At 34.2% G+C, this 16126-nt stretch overlaps 2 protein-coding genes across 2 annotated transcripts; both read right to left on the bottom strand.

The window, feature by feature from the left end:
- Window positions 1-3254: 3254 nt before the first annotated feature.
- LOC145565519 (uncharacterized) lies at window positions 3255-3737 on the bottom strand. The gene has a single exon (XM_081625494.1). It carries the CDS (start codon window positions 3735-3737, stop codon window positions 3255-3257), a length of 483 nt encoding a protein of 160 aa, XP_081481620.1.
- Window positions 3738-8268: 4531 nt separating this feature from the next.
- LOC145564273 (polyadenylate-binding protein-interacting protein 12-like) lies at window positions 8269-14700 on the bottom strand. Its single transcript, XM_081624596.1, has 11 exons — window positions 14518-14700; window positions 13773-14433; window positions 13569-13679; window positions 13294-13338; window positions 13131-13203; window positions 12922-13034; window positions 12706-12765; window positions 12551-12598; window positions 12398-12466; window positions 8814-8875; window positions 8269-8722 (listed from the first exon to the last, which is right to left on the bottom strand). The coding sequence occupies exons 2-11, from the start codon at window positions 14346-14348 to the stop codon at window positions 8665-8667; spliced, it is 1215 nt and encodes a 404-aa protein (XP_081480722.1). The 5' UTR covers window positions 14349-14433; window positions 14518-14700; the 3' UTR covers window positions 8269-8664.
- Window positions 14701-16126: the final 1426 nt, after the last annotated feature.

Raw genomic sequence — 16126 nt, 5'->3', positions numbered from 1 at the left:
TAAGGTGGAATACCTAGGCCATTTTATATCCAAGGCAGGAGTTGAGACAGACCCTAACAAAATCAATGCTATCAGTTCATGGCCTAGTCCTGTATCTGTTAAGGAGCTAAGAAGTTTTTTGGGCCTTGCTGGCTATTATAGAAGATTTGTGAAGAATTATGCTTGTATCAGCAAACCTTTGACTGATTTGCTTAAAAAGGGAGCTTTTGAATGGAGTGATGCAGCTCAGAGTGCTTTTGAGGATCTTAAATCTGCATTAGTGACAGCCCTAGTCCTGGCTTTACCAGATTTTGCCCAACTTTTTGTTGTGGAAACTGATGCTTCTAAGAATGGTATAGGTGCTATCTTAATGTAACTGGGACACCCTATAGCTTTCATTAGCAGGTCTTTGGGTCCTAAGTGGCAAAAGCTCTCAGTCTATGAAAAGGAATTGTTAGCTATGCTGTTTGCTGTGCAAAAATGGGAGCAATACTTAATTGGTGCTCATTTTATAGTCAAAACTGATCAAAAAGCATTGAAATGGTTGTTGCAGCAAAAGATCTCTACCCCTTTTCAACAATTTTGGCTTTCTAAGCTTATGGGGTTTGACTATGAGATTCAATTCAAGGCTGGGAAGCAGAATCTGGTGGCTGATGCCCTCTCTAGGAAGCTTGGTTCTGATATTCTTTTGTTTGCTTTTTCTGTGATTGATTCTGATTTGGTTCAGCAGTTACAGCTTAGTTATGATTTGGATATCAACATTAAGGCAATTCTTTTGAAGTTAAAGAATGGTGAATTGGTGCCTCATTTTTCTTTACATGATGGCTTGCTTAAGAAACATGGTAAGGTGCTGGTGGGACCTGATCCTATTCTCAGAGCTAAGCTCATTACTTGGCAACATGCTTCCCTGGAAGCAGGACACTCAGGCAGGGATCAAACATTGAAAAGATTACAAGGCATTTTTTATTGGAAAGGCATGTCTAAGGATGTTAGTCATTTTGTTAGAAAATGTGTCATTTGCCAAGCCTCTAAATATGACACATCTGCTAAACCTGGAATGCTTCAACCCTTACCTATTCCTGAGCAGATTTGGACCGGCATATCTATGGACTTCATTACTGGTCTACCCTTGTCCATGGGTAAAAAGGTCATCTTTGTGGTGGTTGATAGGCTTACTAAGTATGCTCATTTTATGGCACTAAAACATCCTTTCACTGCTGTTGAGGTTGCTCAAGTGTACTTAGACTTTGTGTTTAAGTTGCATGGTTGGCCTAGGAGCATTGTCAGTGACATAGATTCAGTCTTTTTGAGTCACTTCTGGAAAGGGTTGTTTACCTTACAGGGTACTGAGTTCTTGCTGTCTTCTGCTTATCACCCTGAGATAGATGGTCAAACTGAAGTGGTGAATAGGTGCTTGGAGACTTATTTGAGTTGCATGACTAGTGCTCAGCCTAGGGAGTGGTGCAAATACATGCCTATGGCAGAGTGGTGGTATAATACTCATTTTCATTCCTCTGCTGGAATGACTCCATATGAAGCTGTTTATTGCCAACCACCTCCCTTGTATCTCCCTTACCTTCCTGGAGAGTCAAGTAATGCCCTGGTAGATAGATGTATGATGAGAAGGGAAGAGATACTCAGGATGCTTAAGGCTAATTTGACAAAAGCTCAGCACATAATGAAGTTACAGGCTGACAGGCATAGGTCTGATAGAGTATTCAAGGAAAATGATTGGGTTTGGTTGAAATTGCAACCTTACAGGCAACATTCAGTTCAGCATAGGGGCAACTGTAAGCTTGCAGCAAAGTATTATGGTCCCTTTAAGGTGATTGAGGTCATTGGCAAGGCAGCATACAAGTTACAGCTCCCTAGCACAGCTAAAATACATAATGTATTTCATGTTTCACAGCTTAAGGCATTTCAGGGCACTTTGCCTCAAATTGCTGTTTTACCAGATATGACTGACAATTCTGTTCCTGATCTTTTGGTTCCTGCTGCTATTTTGGATGATCGTGTGGTGACTTTAGCTACTGGAATTGAGCATCAGTTCTTGGTGCATTGGATGGATAAGCCTGCTCATGAAGCTACTTGGATAGCTAAGTCTGATTTCCAGGATAAGTTCCCTGGTTTTGTTTTGCCTAAGACTTGAGGACAAGTCTTTTTAAGGGGGGGAGTATGCTACAGCTGAAAATAATCATAGTTGCATTTTAGTTAATTTTGGCGGGAAATTCTGTTAGTGAAGTTGTTAGCTTATTTTGTCATTTTCTGATTAGCTGTAAGATTCTCTAATTCTGTTATGCTTGGAGAACTGGATATATAGAGCAAGGGATGTAATATTCTAATTAAGAAATACATTGAACCTTCTCCTAATCTCTCTCTCTTTCTCTTCCTTTCCTTCTCTCTTTCTTTCTCTATTCTGTTACTTCTTCTTCTTCTTATCTTCTGTTTTCTGGAATTTGCTTAAGTAATCTGTGATTCAGGCCATATTTTAATCCATCCCTTATCAACTACAAATAAGAATGTATTTACACTCATACATCACATGTGATAGTTAAGTTTTCGTAGAGTTGGCAGTTTCACAAGGAAAGATTTCATGGTATTCAATGTGTGACTCTTGTGAATGTATGGGAGAGTGGATCTTTCTATTGGCCCATTTATCACGGGTTAATTATGTATGAGTAACAACGTACATAACACTACACGTTTAGTTTTTGTAGTTACTTTTTAATCGGCATCGTTTTTGTCCTCGTAATTGAAAGATACTTGATAAAAAAGTAACGTACATAAATTGAAATACGATTTAAACACTGCACGTTCAGGATTAAAATACGATTTAAACACTCCATGCACGTTTAGGAATATACTTCGTATATAGTGTCGTATTTTAACCATTAGGCCAAAATCAGACTTCATTAACAAGTTGATGATTGTTGTGTTCAACTTGTTGATTCTTTTTTAAACATTATTATGAAATAACACGGTATTGCTAAGAGAAAATTTGCTAATGTTTGTTTTTTTTTTAAAATAAAATACAATAAAGGCACACTTGAATAATTAATTAGCAAAGAGCTTGTAGATTCTATTCATAAAACAGACTTTTTAAGGTAAATTTTGAGCTCCATCATACAAGCTAGCTTATTTTCCCTTTAGTGTAATATCTTCCTCTTGTCACCATTTCTAATAAGCAAAATAAAGCCTATATTACAATGAGTATATGTATTTTTATCTATGTAACAACTATAATATATTACATAATACATAATATTTTTAATACATCAACAAACTACGTCATTATTTCCTTCAGGAATAGACTCAAGCTTAGGAAACCAATTAGGAGATGAAATAGAACAATCCTTAAAACTCAAATCTTTCTTAGGAACAACTCCTAACAGAAAATCTTCAACTCTCCCTTGTTTACTTAGTATCTGTTGAAGCTGCTCCTTTGTTATCACCACTTTAATAGTCGTCTTCGTCGTTGTCGTCGTAATAGTAGTAGTACGATCAAGTGAAGGTAAAAGGTAATAAACCTTACCAATTTTCAACTTGTGATCAAGAGGTAAAGGTTGTGTAGCATCCTTAAATATACCAACATAAGAATTGGGATAACTTACCAATAAATCTCTCACACTTATTGGATTTGTGAACTCTAATACTTTCCCATCAACCTTCTTTATTATTTGCAAAATCCTTTTTTCCGTCAATAAGGCTTCTTTTGATTGTATGTCACCAATTGTACATAAAGCTAGATAATTTCCCATTTTTTATATTTTTTTTTTGGGGGTGAATTGAATTAAAAGGGTGTTATGTAATGTAAAAAAGGAAAATAAATGGGATTTTGGTTGGTTTTTATGTGTGTTTTTAATGGAAGTTTAAGGGAGTTCACTCTAATATATATGTTGAGAAAAATGAAGTATGTTATAATATTTTGGGAGAGAAGATGAATATGTTATTTATATATATGTGTGTGTGGAGTGGAGGGAAGATGTATAATAAAAAAGAATGAGCACTACGCATGCAAATGGGTCGGTTAGTGGAATATGGAATATCTGCCGTTTCTCACCTGTTCTCTGTTTTTGTTTTATTTTACAACACTCTAGTGGATTAGATTACTCAAAGGGAGGCCAGATATAGATGGTTAATCTTTATTTAGGCTATTTATACGTAGATTTTTTTTAAGGTGGGGTTCTGTGAGTTTGTGACCGGAATTTCTCGCAAGTCAAATTCAGTTTAGCTTTAAAGTTTTAATTAAGGGTCTATTTTGGTTGAATGAAATGAGTTGAACTTATTGGAGTTGAGCTGAACTTATTGGAGCTGAGCTGAATATTTTATGAGAGAAGAAAATTAAGAACTGTACTGAACTGAACTAAAAATAATTCGAAGTGAACAGGCCCTAAGTTCTTGGAGGATATGGGTGTATTAGGGCCTGTTCTGATTGACTGAACTGAACTGAGCTAAACTGAATTGAACTGAATTAAACTGAATATTTAATGAGAGAAGGAAATTAAGAATTGAACTGAACTGAAAAATAATCCGAAGAGAATAGGCCCTTAGTTCAAGATTCGCAACTGATAAGATCATAATTGAAATTAAATGTAAATCTTTATCGGTCACATAAAGTACATCTTGGTGAATTCTATCTTATTAAATTACTAACAACATTTGTGAACGTGCATGTAAGTTCAAATGTTCTAACTTATACGAGTAACCAAATAAGATGAACCAAACAAAGTCTAAATTGCTAGTATTACTCTGTATTCCATTTACTTATTAGTTATTAGTTGATCCAGAAGGCCAAATTTGATTTCAATGATCCTAATGAGCAATAACACCTTTTAGCACCACCCACATTACACCATCATTACCTTAACAAAGATAGTATCTTTCTGGATTCAAGAATTCATATGCCTCATTGGTGACGTCAAGAAGATAGCCAAAAGACATATTTAGTGGATTTTGATGTATTTATCCAACATAAATATCTTTCTATTCCACAATCGTAAAAAGGACATAGAAATATTGTCACAACATCAACGATTAACATATCAACCATGAAGCTAATAGAGTGGCTAACTATCTCCTCCCTCTCGAACTCATTAGAATTTAAATCACACAGACGATAGGGTGTGTTTAATTCATCTGCTTTATCTAGTTATCTAAACTTATAAGAATTTATCGTAGTTATAATTTAAAATTTAAGTAGCCTTTATCAAATCTTATTAGACCTTTTCTAAAACTTGTCTCTTATAAAGCTTAAATAATCTCGTGCTATTAGATAAGCTCTAAATGTGACATTTTTTGCCTTGAAAGATGACAACCCTTGATTCGTCGTATTCATCATATTGGCCGGATGGCTGGAAATTACAGGATTGTACAATAAAAGAATTACAAGGTATATTAATTAGGGTGATTGATTGATGATGCGTTAAGACACTTCTTATGGTAAATATTTGTTAAAGTGCAGCTGGAATATTGGTTTGAAGTTAGGCTGTGAAAGAGACATTAAGATAGTGCTAATATAGTGATATTAGTTTACAGTATTGTGGTGAGAGTGAGAATATTTTAGGTTGAGTATGGTGGATTCATTAAGATTTGTGCAAACTGTTCCAAATTATTTGGTATGGTTAAGATAAGAAAGCTGTAGACCTACTCATAAATTCTTCAACCAATATTTTAAGGATTCAAGAATTCAACCAATCTACTTAGGGAGTAAGAAGGTAGTTTAAAGGATTGAGGTCTTTAGGGTGTGCACCTTGCCACCTTATTTTAGTCAATATGTTATTTTTTGGAAATTTTTTAAATTACCACTCAAAAATGTAACCATTTTCGAACTAATTACCCGTTTAATTTTTTATTTTAAATTACCATCCCTTAAATTAAATAAATGCTCAGATTACCACCCATTTCAAAAATCCGGTGGAATTTTCTTTTGTGGGCCCTACCCAACGACTAAAAATGGCTATTTTTGCTTTCTAATTGTTCCCTCCCCCCCCCCCCCCTCGATTTTTCCTATAAAGCACTTCCCCTAATTCAATTAGCAACCTTACCTGCAATTTATCCACAAATTCCACAAATGGGAGCTCGTTTCCAATTGCAGATGCATCCCCAACAACGAAAGAAATTCAATTCGCATAAGGTTTTCTCACTTATCTGTAAAAATTAGGGTTCTTGTGACATCGTAATTGGGGGAATTTGGGGGCTTAATTAATTACAGTTCTTGTTCTGCACACGAATTAATTGTGTTATTTTGGACATTAGGTTATCTGGTATTAGTGAATTGGGGTTTCTATTAAAGAATTTGATTGAATTTCAATTAAGTTTGCTGAAATTGTAAGCTTGTTTTGTGAGAGGTGTGATAGTCCAGCACTGGAACATAGCCATTTCCGATTTGTCCAGGATGGTTCATGATAATGACCTGTGCAGTAAAGCTAGCTGCCCCTTTAGCAAGGTTGTTCTTGGAATCAGAAGCAACATAACCACGCTTGAGATCCTTGACAGAAATGTTCTTAACGTTGAAACCAACATTGTCACCAAGAAGAGCCTCTGGAAGAGACTCATGGTGCATTTCAACAGATTTAACCTCAGTGGTCAGTCCAATAGGATCAAAAGTAACAACCATATTGGGCTTCAAAACACCAGTCTCAACTTGCCCTATAGGCACATTTCCAATATCTCCAATCTTGTAGACATCCTGAAGTGGGAGACGAAGGGGCTTGTTTGAGGATCTTTTTGGCTCATTTATCGCCAATGCACCAACTCCAGTACAAGCAATTACCCAAGATTAATTCCTCTTGCAAGAACAATTAGGGTTTTAATGAGAAAACTAAGGTTCTAATTTGAGGAGTAGTTTAGAAATTAAGAAGAAAGGGGGATTGTGCAAAAAATTGAATGAGAAAGAGAGTGAAGTCGAGGAAAAAGAAAAAAAAAAGGGAGGGAAATAACATATGTAGGGCCCACAGAAGAAGAAAATTCCACCGAATTTTTAAAATGGGTGGTAATCTGAGCATTTATTTAATTTAAGGGATGGTAATTTAAAATAAAAAAATTAAACGGGTGGTTTAGTTCGAAAATGGTTACATTTTTGGATGGTAATTTTAAAAATTTTCTTATTTTTATTTGAGAGGAAAAATATACGTAGTAGTGCAAAAGTTAGGATATTTTCTCTCTCAATGTTGTAAAAATCTTTGGTCTTAGACTCTTACCAAAATAAATATCAAAAACTTTATAAATCTTCCCTCCATCTGTAAAAAAAATTTCCTGTTTTAAATATTTTTTTCCAAATGATCACTGTCAAAACAAGTAGAAATTTTAGACAATGGGAGCATGATTTAGGGGATACAAACTTTGACCAAACGTGTATGATAATCTATTAAGAAATAGTATACTGGAGTATTATTTTAGTCTTGTTAGCAGAAAATATAATACTCCCTATACTTCTACAAAATAAGTAAATAACCTACAAAGGGAATATCCTCATATCAAACCAAATTGCTCAACAAGTATGATTGTCAAATATTCATATTTCTAATGTTTTTTTTTTTTCTTTTTTTTCTTTTTTTTTGGAAAATATGAATTCGGATGATAATTTTAGTCATTTTCGGGTATCAGGCATCTATTCTAATCCGTAGCCTATGCAGTAGTCTTAAAGACAAAATTTGCTAATCCAACCCAGTCAAGTTGAAGCTCTATTATAACTGTAAGCCCAAAATAATGTCCATCATTTTTGTCAAGTACATGTCCATAATAAAGCCCAAACAAGTCCACAAAATTGCGAGAAAGAAACTTAGCTAAAGCTAAACCATCTAAAAATCCAAACATCAGATCCACATCTCACATCCAATCTTATAATTTATGAAATCCAATCTCGATATTAATTTCAGATTGGATATTTGATCTGGAAATTTGATACATAACAGGAACAGTTCAGATTTTCGAATATCCCAAAACATTTTTAGGATAACAGATATCCAATCCGAATATCCAATGATTCAGAATTAAATACCACACTCCGTATTACTCTGTAATTCTGTATACTGTAATATTTAGGATATCGATTATCGAATATTGAATAGTCAATATATCATACCAAAATTTTCAGATATAGGATATCATAATCGGATATTCAAATTTCAGATATCTTAAATCCATTTTGGATTGAATATCCGATCCGTGCTTAACCTTTAGACAAGCAGCAGCATATATAATATTTATGGGCAGTGAATAAAAAATAATGTGCCCACAAACATAGACCAAATCGGACAACATTCAAAATAAGAAGAGCTGAACAGGTCGGACCATCTTAAAAAAACCAAAGAAATGAACCCATAAATTTGTTGTGGGCTTAAGAAAGAAAGTCAGAGAACATCTGCAAAGATATTAGGCTTAAGCAGACAAATCTCCAGCATGGTTTTCAGTCATACTGTGCTGTGCAACATATATTAACTCAGGAAAGAAGAGCCTCGGAACTTGCCTTCAAACTCACTACATGTTCAAATTGAACAAAGCCTTGAAAAGAACATAAGGTACCTCCCTATAAGTAAAAGCAGGATACTGGGCCCAAGATACGAAAGGACAAAACTAACGACGCCACGAGTACCTTCATACTATTCTGTGTATCTATATATATTTATGTATATATATTTGGAGATAAAGATGAGCAGTGACTTGGCTTGGAGAACCGATGACCATTCAGTGCAATGGAGAGCGAGGAGGACGAGGGCGAACAGGAGTCTTTGACGGGCTCACCCTGTATATGTAAAGAGTGTAATGTTATGATTTGCCCCTGAAATAGGATTATTTATAGAGCAAAAGGACATGAGTGCTGCAAGAGTATCAACCTGATAGGCAGTGATCCCAGCACTGCACCACTGCAGTTGAGAGCCGAAATTGCACTTTCAGCCTGTAAGCACCCACAAAAGACATGTCAATTCTAATGACAAGCGGAAAAAAAATAATCACAGAACCTCAAATGATGAACAGACCATGCAACAATTTATGACTTAGTAGTAAAAGAAGTGGGTAATATCAATTACAATTTCTAGAGTGAGGCAGGGATAGATAATCTAGGGTTTACTTTAATTGGGTACATAATACTCTCATAAAGAAAAAGAAAAAAACAGAATTTTGCATGCATATAGGCCTCAAGGCACAAAAAATGTAGCCCACTAACATTCATCTACCTACTGCCATCAACTAAATGGAATTTCCAATAACCAGCAAGCATAATTGAAAAAAAAGCACCCAGCCTACTTAAGGCAAAACATATGACAGTTGAAAATCAAGCTTCAGCTACTATGGCAACAACCACACCGCCCCCCCCCCCCCCCCCCCCCCCCCCCCCCCCACACACACACCACCTCCTTTCGACAGCCTGATAACATATGCCCATTCAAAGAACTGTCACACAAACTTCAAAACAAACTGCATATTGATAGATCATAAACCTTTCAATTGTGCAAAGGTCAACTAAAATGTTGCTGTAAGGTTTGTAACTCTATCAAACTATATGCAAAAAAATAGTAGTGACTATATATGAGTTTTCATGACACGAGTTAAATAAAATGCCTGCGCCCTGCAGCTTGGTAACCAAGGACTTTGACATTACTTATGTCTTCATCAATTCCATGTTTAACTAATACCCTCCATTCTCACCCATTAGCCACTGGATCCTAGATTCCACCAAGGCATCATGATTCTGCAGCCAAAGCCCTAGCAAATGAAGAGACTACAACACAAGCAGAACAGCTATCTAGCAGAAAAATATTGTCATAGGCTTTGATTAATGATTTATAAATTATTTAACCCTTTCAATCACAATACCACAAGAAAATTAAAAGCAGCAAAAACAATGCAAGACAACAAGGGAAACTCAAGGAGTCAAGGTCAAAGCAAGGCATTCTAAGACATGATAAAAACGGTGGGCCAAGGCATGAATGAGATGATTATGGGCACCAAGTAAGCCTCCCAGGGTCCTTGGGGAACCCCGAGAAGCACCTTGTTGCATAATCTTGCGTCTTGCCTGGTCAAATAATGTTTTCCACAGGCTAAGTTTGAAGATTAGAATACACGAAATCGGAGCATTTTAGGAGATTTTGAGACCCAATGTCGAATTCTTAAGGAATGGTAGGGGACGCATTCCAGGGTAATACAATGTTCTTTGGAACCATATATGGCCCTAAGCTAGTCTCATAACCTCCCATAGTAAGCCATGGGTCAATGAAAAGAGGAGTAAGCGGCTAGATTGCCTATTTAAAGGAAAAATGACCGGTTCCAACCACCCAAATGGCCTCTCGGTGTGTCGTGGGATCCATAGAAAGTTCCCAAACCTCTTTTTTTTTTTTCAGGCCCAAAAATGTCGAAATTTATCAAAACTGAAGGCTATAATTCACACTTTCGGGCCAGTTTCAAAAAATTTACCCAAAGCCATTTCCAGATTCATGAAGCCTAAGAAACATAATTGGCAAATATGACCACAATCCCAAAGCAAAGTAAACTCTCTTTTTATATGACTGTCTCACTCTTTCTGCTAGTCCTAATTCGACTACTAGAATATATCTAGCGACATAAATTTGTTCCTGACTCACTCGAATTTCAGTTTTAAAATAAAACATCAATTCAATGAAACGGTGACCCTAGATTTGAAGTTTAAAAATTCATAATATTCAAAAGGAAATATAAAAATAAAGTCACTATGGTTTATGGGAGAGAAGTTCATTAATATATCAAAAACTAAACATCTCACACAGCAAGCAAGATGGAAGACAAAAGCTAGCACTTTCATGGTCTTCTAGAACATCATGCGTCTACAGTCATGAATCAGAGTATATTCCACAAAATAGGCAATAAAACTCTCATGGCACCAAACCTCTACATTTACTAATGTAAAAGAAATATTATTTCAAACTATTTATAAACCATACTGATAACACCTAATGAACATAAGAGATAGAGGTGTACAGAGCTACAGCCCCTCCATAGATGACAAGATAAAGTAATTATTTCGGTCTATATGCTATAGGTTCTCAAAACATAATTGATTGTCATGCCTACAAAATTCTCTAACCCCTTTAACAAGTTGATGTGTGTTTCTATAGCATGTAATTTCCCGTGACAAGCAGAATACAAAGATAAATCTAGGTCAAGCCGCCTATTTATTTAATCTTTCATGATCCTTGGAAAAAAAATAAATAATATATATATATGCCAATATACAAACTTCATAATAAAATTTAGGTTTTTTTTTTTTTTTTTTTGGTCAAAACTACCTAATAAAACACATTTTTTTTTGAGAAACTACCTAATAAAAGGTAAAATATGGTAAAATACTACCTTTGACCGGATTTCACCGTTACCATAATTTTCCGGCATTGACCACCTCAAAACACCCTTGATTCCACCACAAGGGTTTGTTTTCAAGGCGGTAAGGCCGTAAGGCTATTTCAGGATGGTTGGGGGATTTTCCGAGTTGTTGGGAGTAGGTTTAGGCTACGAAATGGTGGTTTTAGGGGGGTTTCGAGGTAGGTTAACGTGGGGAAAATTAGGTCAACGATTAAAAATCCGGCATGAGGTAGTAATTTACAATATTTTACCCTTTTATTAGGTAGTTTTTAACAACATTTTTTTTTACTAGGTAGTTGCTCACAAAATCTAGGTTTTATTAGGTAATTTCTCACAAAAAATCCTAAAATTTAAGTATGCGAATAACGGAGTGTGCTTCTATCCTAGTCACTCCCAATAATAAATATTCAGCACAAAATATATTTAAAAACTTTCTTGGGCTGATGATTGTGTTCCACTAAGCCGATCCCCAAAGTCCCAAACTCCATATCCTTCAAGTGCTCTACAAGACTAATGAAGTATTAAGGAAGGAAATCCCCAGAATGATAGAATAGTTAACATTATGCCTAGCAATAAAGTTAGATTTACAATAAAAAAAAATTAATTCCGTGCCATACGACATCAAGGGTGAATGCCATATCTCAAAATCTAAAGATAAATAAGCACTCAATTTTAAAGTATTATAAAATTATAATGCTTGTTTAAAAAAAAAAAAAAAAAAATAGTCAATACCAATTGAGAACCAATTTCATACCTTAGTATTAAATAAAATAAATAAAAACAGTTTCTATGGAGTAACATTTAATGCATATCCAAAGAAGGCATTGAAATGACTAAAACATTAGAACACGTGCAAGGTAAGGGGAAAGAGCAAAAGGCGCCAAATTTGAACTACACACGGTATAGGATGAAAACCCAAAGAATATTGATTCAAAGTGTTGACTAGACTACAACATTCAAGTCAAAAGAATATGATGAAAACCCAAAGAAAGAAATATAGTTTCCAATTTGACATCAAGAGCATCAGAATTTCAACCATATAACAGTAGAAAGAAAAAGGCAACAATATAGGTTCAGGGATTACCATAGCAAACTCCACAAAAGCAATGCGAGTTGAATGATGATAGTCTCCAAGCAGCCTCAGGCGTTGTACCTAGAAAGTAAGAATCTTTACACATAAATTTTAAAAATTGACAGGACCCAATTAGTCTATATTAAGATATGGTGAACTACAAACCTCTCCACAAAATGATTCAAAGAACAGTTTGACTTCAGATTGTGTAACCTGCAAAAAATATCAAAAAACACATGAACTTAGCAATGAGAACAATAGGGCAATCAAATGAAAGGATCAACATACACACAAGTGATGGATGGTTGACTAAATAATACCTTCTTATCAATGTTGGTACAATAAACAGTTCGTGCACACATTTCTCTCTCGCCTTCAGACTGCAGACGGAAGCCATTAATTACCTCACTGACATTAATAGTGTTTAAACATAAAGTCCATAATGATCATTATGTTGAAGCTTGTTTCGAGTAGTAAAAACTACTTGCTTGCAAGGGATAGATTACAGATTGCAGTGAGTGCAGTGCAGAACCAACCTTGGGCAAGAAAGTTGGATTAACAGGAGCAATGGCAGTCTTAGAAGGCAGCACCCTGACAGGATAGTACCCAAGCATTGTACCCGACAGGCTTAAAGCAGCATTAGCACCCTCTGCCAAAATAGCAAAGCCAAAACAAATCACAACATGGCTAACATAACCAAGAATGATCCCCAACTTATCAGCAGAAATAACGTTAAAGCCGTTACCTTCATCCATAAATTCCACGAAAGCAAAGCGAAGTACAGAATTCGGATCACCACAAATACGACAATCAACAACCTAAACCACCCCAACAAAAGAAAGCAATTCAATGTTTACACTAAAATACATCCAACCAAAACAACATACAGCTAAAAACAGCCCAATTACCGGTCCACAATTGATAAAAAGCGCTGCAAGTTGCTCTTCAGTGACCTGATACCCACCATTACACAAATGTCACAACACAAACTCATACCCAAAACAAGAAATTTCACAAGCAATTCACCCCAAATCTTACCAAGATTAAATTCTGATAGCTTTGTTCGATAATTCAATAGATAAATAACAAAAGATATAAACTTCATCAAAATATAAAGCACAAAACAAACCTAAATCAACAACAAACTTCAATAATCTTAACAATAATTGCAAAAATCCTGTACCTGCTGATCAATGTCCGAAACATACACGGTTCGCCGGATTACATCTTCCCTTTGAGCCATACTAGTACGAGTATTCATCCTCCTTTTCCCTTGACCATACCCATTCCTCCTCTGTTCATCCACAAAAACACACACAAACAAAAATCAATAATCCCCACCAAATAAATATACAAAAATGGCAATCAATCAGATAAATAAAATTACCCTTCTACCAGAGAATCCATTGACATTGCCGGCAACCGGACTCGGCGGCGCAATTAGAAAATTATTAACATAACCAAAATTGCCATTGTTATTACTAAACATATTATTATTATTATTATTATTCACATAATTTACCAAAGAAGGAGGCACAAATTCCTTAGCCATAGGGTTTAGCTTCGATAACATCTCCTGTAAATCCCTAATTTCCTTCTTAAACCCTTGTTCTTCATTTTTCGTATCAAAATTCTTTCCATTTTCATTTTTATTATTATCATCAAATTTGATGTTGTTTTGATGATCATCAAAATCATCATCATCAGTAACACCGCTATTCTCGCTACTTCCAGAATTTGTCAAACCAGAATGATTATTTTCCAGATTATTATTATTGTTACTATTATAATCATCCTCTTTCGCTTCACCAACAACGACGTCGTTTTTGGGCAAAGACTGCGACTTCAAACTGCATTTCTCAGTCTTCTCGTTGTTGTTGATGTGATTGCCGTTTGATCGGTCGAGATCAGTCGTTTCGTAATGATTTTCAGCCGATGCGACACCGTTTTCTGCCACCGCCATGATCCAACAACAAAATTTCACACTTTCTCGATACTACGAAATTTGATTTCCAGTAAAGATGAACAGCAACAACTCCTTCAATTTTCTGGACAATCATCGATCAAAAAACAAATTAATAATCAAAACCAAAATTCCATGAGAGAGAAAATAGAGTGTAAGGAGAAATTACCTATGAAAATTAAAGAGGGGTGATATCCATTGATTTGATCGATGAACAGGTCTTCTTATTAAGCTCTTCTTTAATGGCGGAGGAAATTACTGAAAATTATTTATAAAATAAAAGAAAATAAAGTGTTACAGAAGAACAAAACACGACTTTTATTTTAATTTTTTTAAAGAGTGGCTTTTTAATGATGCAGTGATTCTTTTGTCTGCAAGAGTTTAAAGGGTGAGAGAGAAATAAAATAAAGCAGTGTGCCTGTAGCTTCTTTGAAGAATCTATTTTTTATTTTTTGCTTTTGTATTTAACTTATTATTAATTGAGTTGAAATTGAAATGGTTAGGTTAATTATTTTTGTTAACAATTAAAAAACTTTTTTTTTTAAAAAAAATTTCCTAATTAGTCAAGTTTTATACGTAGTACTAATTTCGGTATGTATGATAAAAGTTACTCTATATACATGTTGGTTTGATTATGAAGTCATAATATGGACTAAATTTAGAATCTATATTTTATAAGGCCTATTTCTTATGTTATTTCATTCGTTTTTTAAATATTGTAAATTTTGGGCTTTTGACAATACGGACAAAAATATTATAATTAAAAATATATTAGATTTATTTAATTCATAAAAAATTATGTTAATTAATACTTTTACCAATATTACTACTATGTATAATATCAACTTTTTACAAATTTTTTTATTTTTTTTTATTAAAAGTATATTAAAATTATTAGTATTATCTCTTTAAAAAAATTTATTACTCAAATTATTAGTATTATCCTAGACCGGTTCATATTGTGGTTGATAAATTAAATATTTGAGGAGATGTATCTTTTAATTTGACTTTTTGGAGAGGGATTAGCTCACAATATTGGGTGAGCATTTATAATTTTAATAATTAGTGAGACTTTGGTGTTGTAAAGCTCAAAGATTAAGCTTTTAATTTCGTGAGACTTTATTTCACGCATTGATTTGGCAATATCACATGATGTTTCTTAGGTTTGACTTTACCAATAGGAATTAATATATTTTATTTTTCTTAAATTAAAAGAAAAAGTGTAAGTTAATCACATGATTTAATTAAACCATTTTCTAATTAATCATAATTTTTTAGGTAAATTGAAAAGGATAAACTTTAAATGAAAAGGATAAACTTTATAGAAATAGAATAGTAAAATCCATTAAAATTAACCTATCCTTTGTGATATTTGGATATAGGATAAGATATCTGTCTCAATAATTACTATACAAATATATTAACAATATCAAGTGAGATACGAATCTAATTTATTTATTGCATTAAATAATATAATGAACGGATTTATGGATACGTATCTTATATGATCATGTATTTAAAATCAGATTTTCCGCAATAGGGATAATAATTTGCTTTCTCACCCTAAGCATTGAAGATAAGGATTTGTTGATCATGTTTTGAGCATCATCATCCAAATTTTTTTATGTAATTAATATTTAGATGCAAAATCCGTATTTAATTTATTTTATTATGAAAATTAATAAATCGTAAAATTTTGACCTAGTGAAAATTTGAACAATACTTTACCTAAGACTAATGTAATAGGCACATAATTCGAAAACAAAAAGTGTATAAAA

This window comes from Chenopodium album, chromosome 10 (genome assembly GCF_948465745.1).
Source record: "Chenopodium album chromosome 10, dcCheAlbu1.1, whole genome shotgun sequence".
Lineage (NCBI taxonomy): Eukaryota > Viridiplantae > Streptophyta > Magnoliopsida > Caryophyllales > Amaranthaceae > Chenopodium > Chenopodium album.
The sequence above is the reverse complement of the archived record's forward strand: the minus strand, read 5'-3'. Positions and strand labels throughout refer to the sequence as shown.

Coding starts and splice junctions, on each gene's coding strand:
- LOC145564273 (XM_081624596.1), bottom strand. CDS start 14,348: ATGGCGGTGGCAGAAAACGGTGTCGCATCGGCTGAAAATCATTACGAA. Junction 13,680..13,772: donor ATGGATTCTCTGGTAGAAGG/GTAATTTTATTT, acceptor GTGGATGAACAG/AGGAGGAATGGGTATGGTCA. Junction 13,204..13,293: donor TTTTTATCAATTGTGGACCG/GTAATTGGGCTG, acceptor GGGGTGGTTTAG/GTTGTTGATTGTCGTATTTG.
- LOC145565519 (XM_081625494.1), bottom strand. CDS start 3,737: ATGGGAAATTATCTAGCTTTATGTACAATTGGTGACATACAATCAAAA.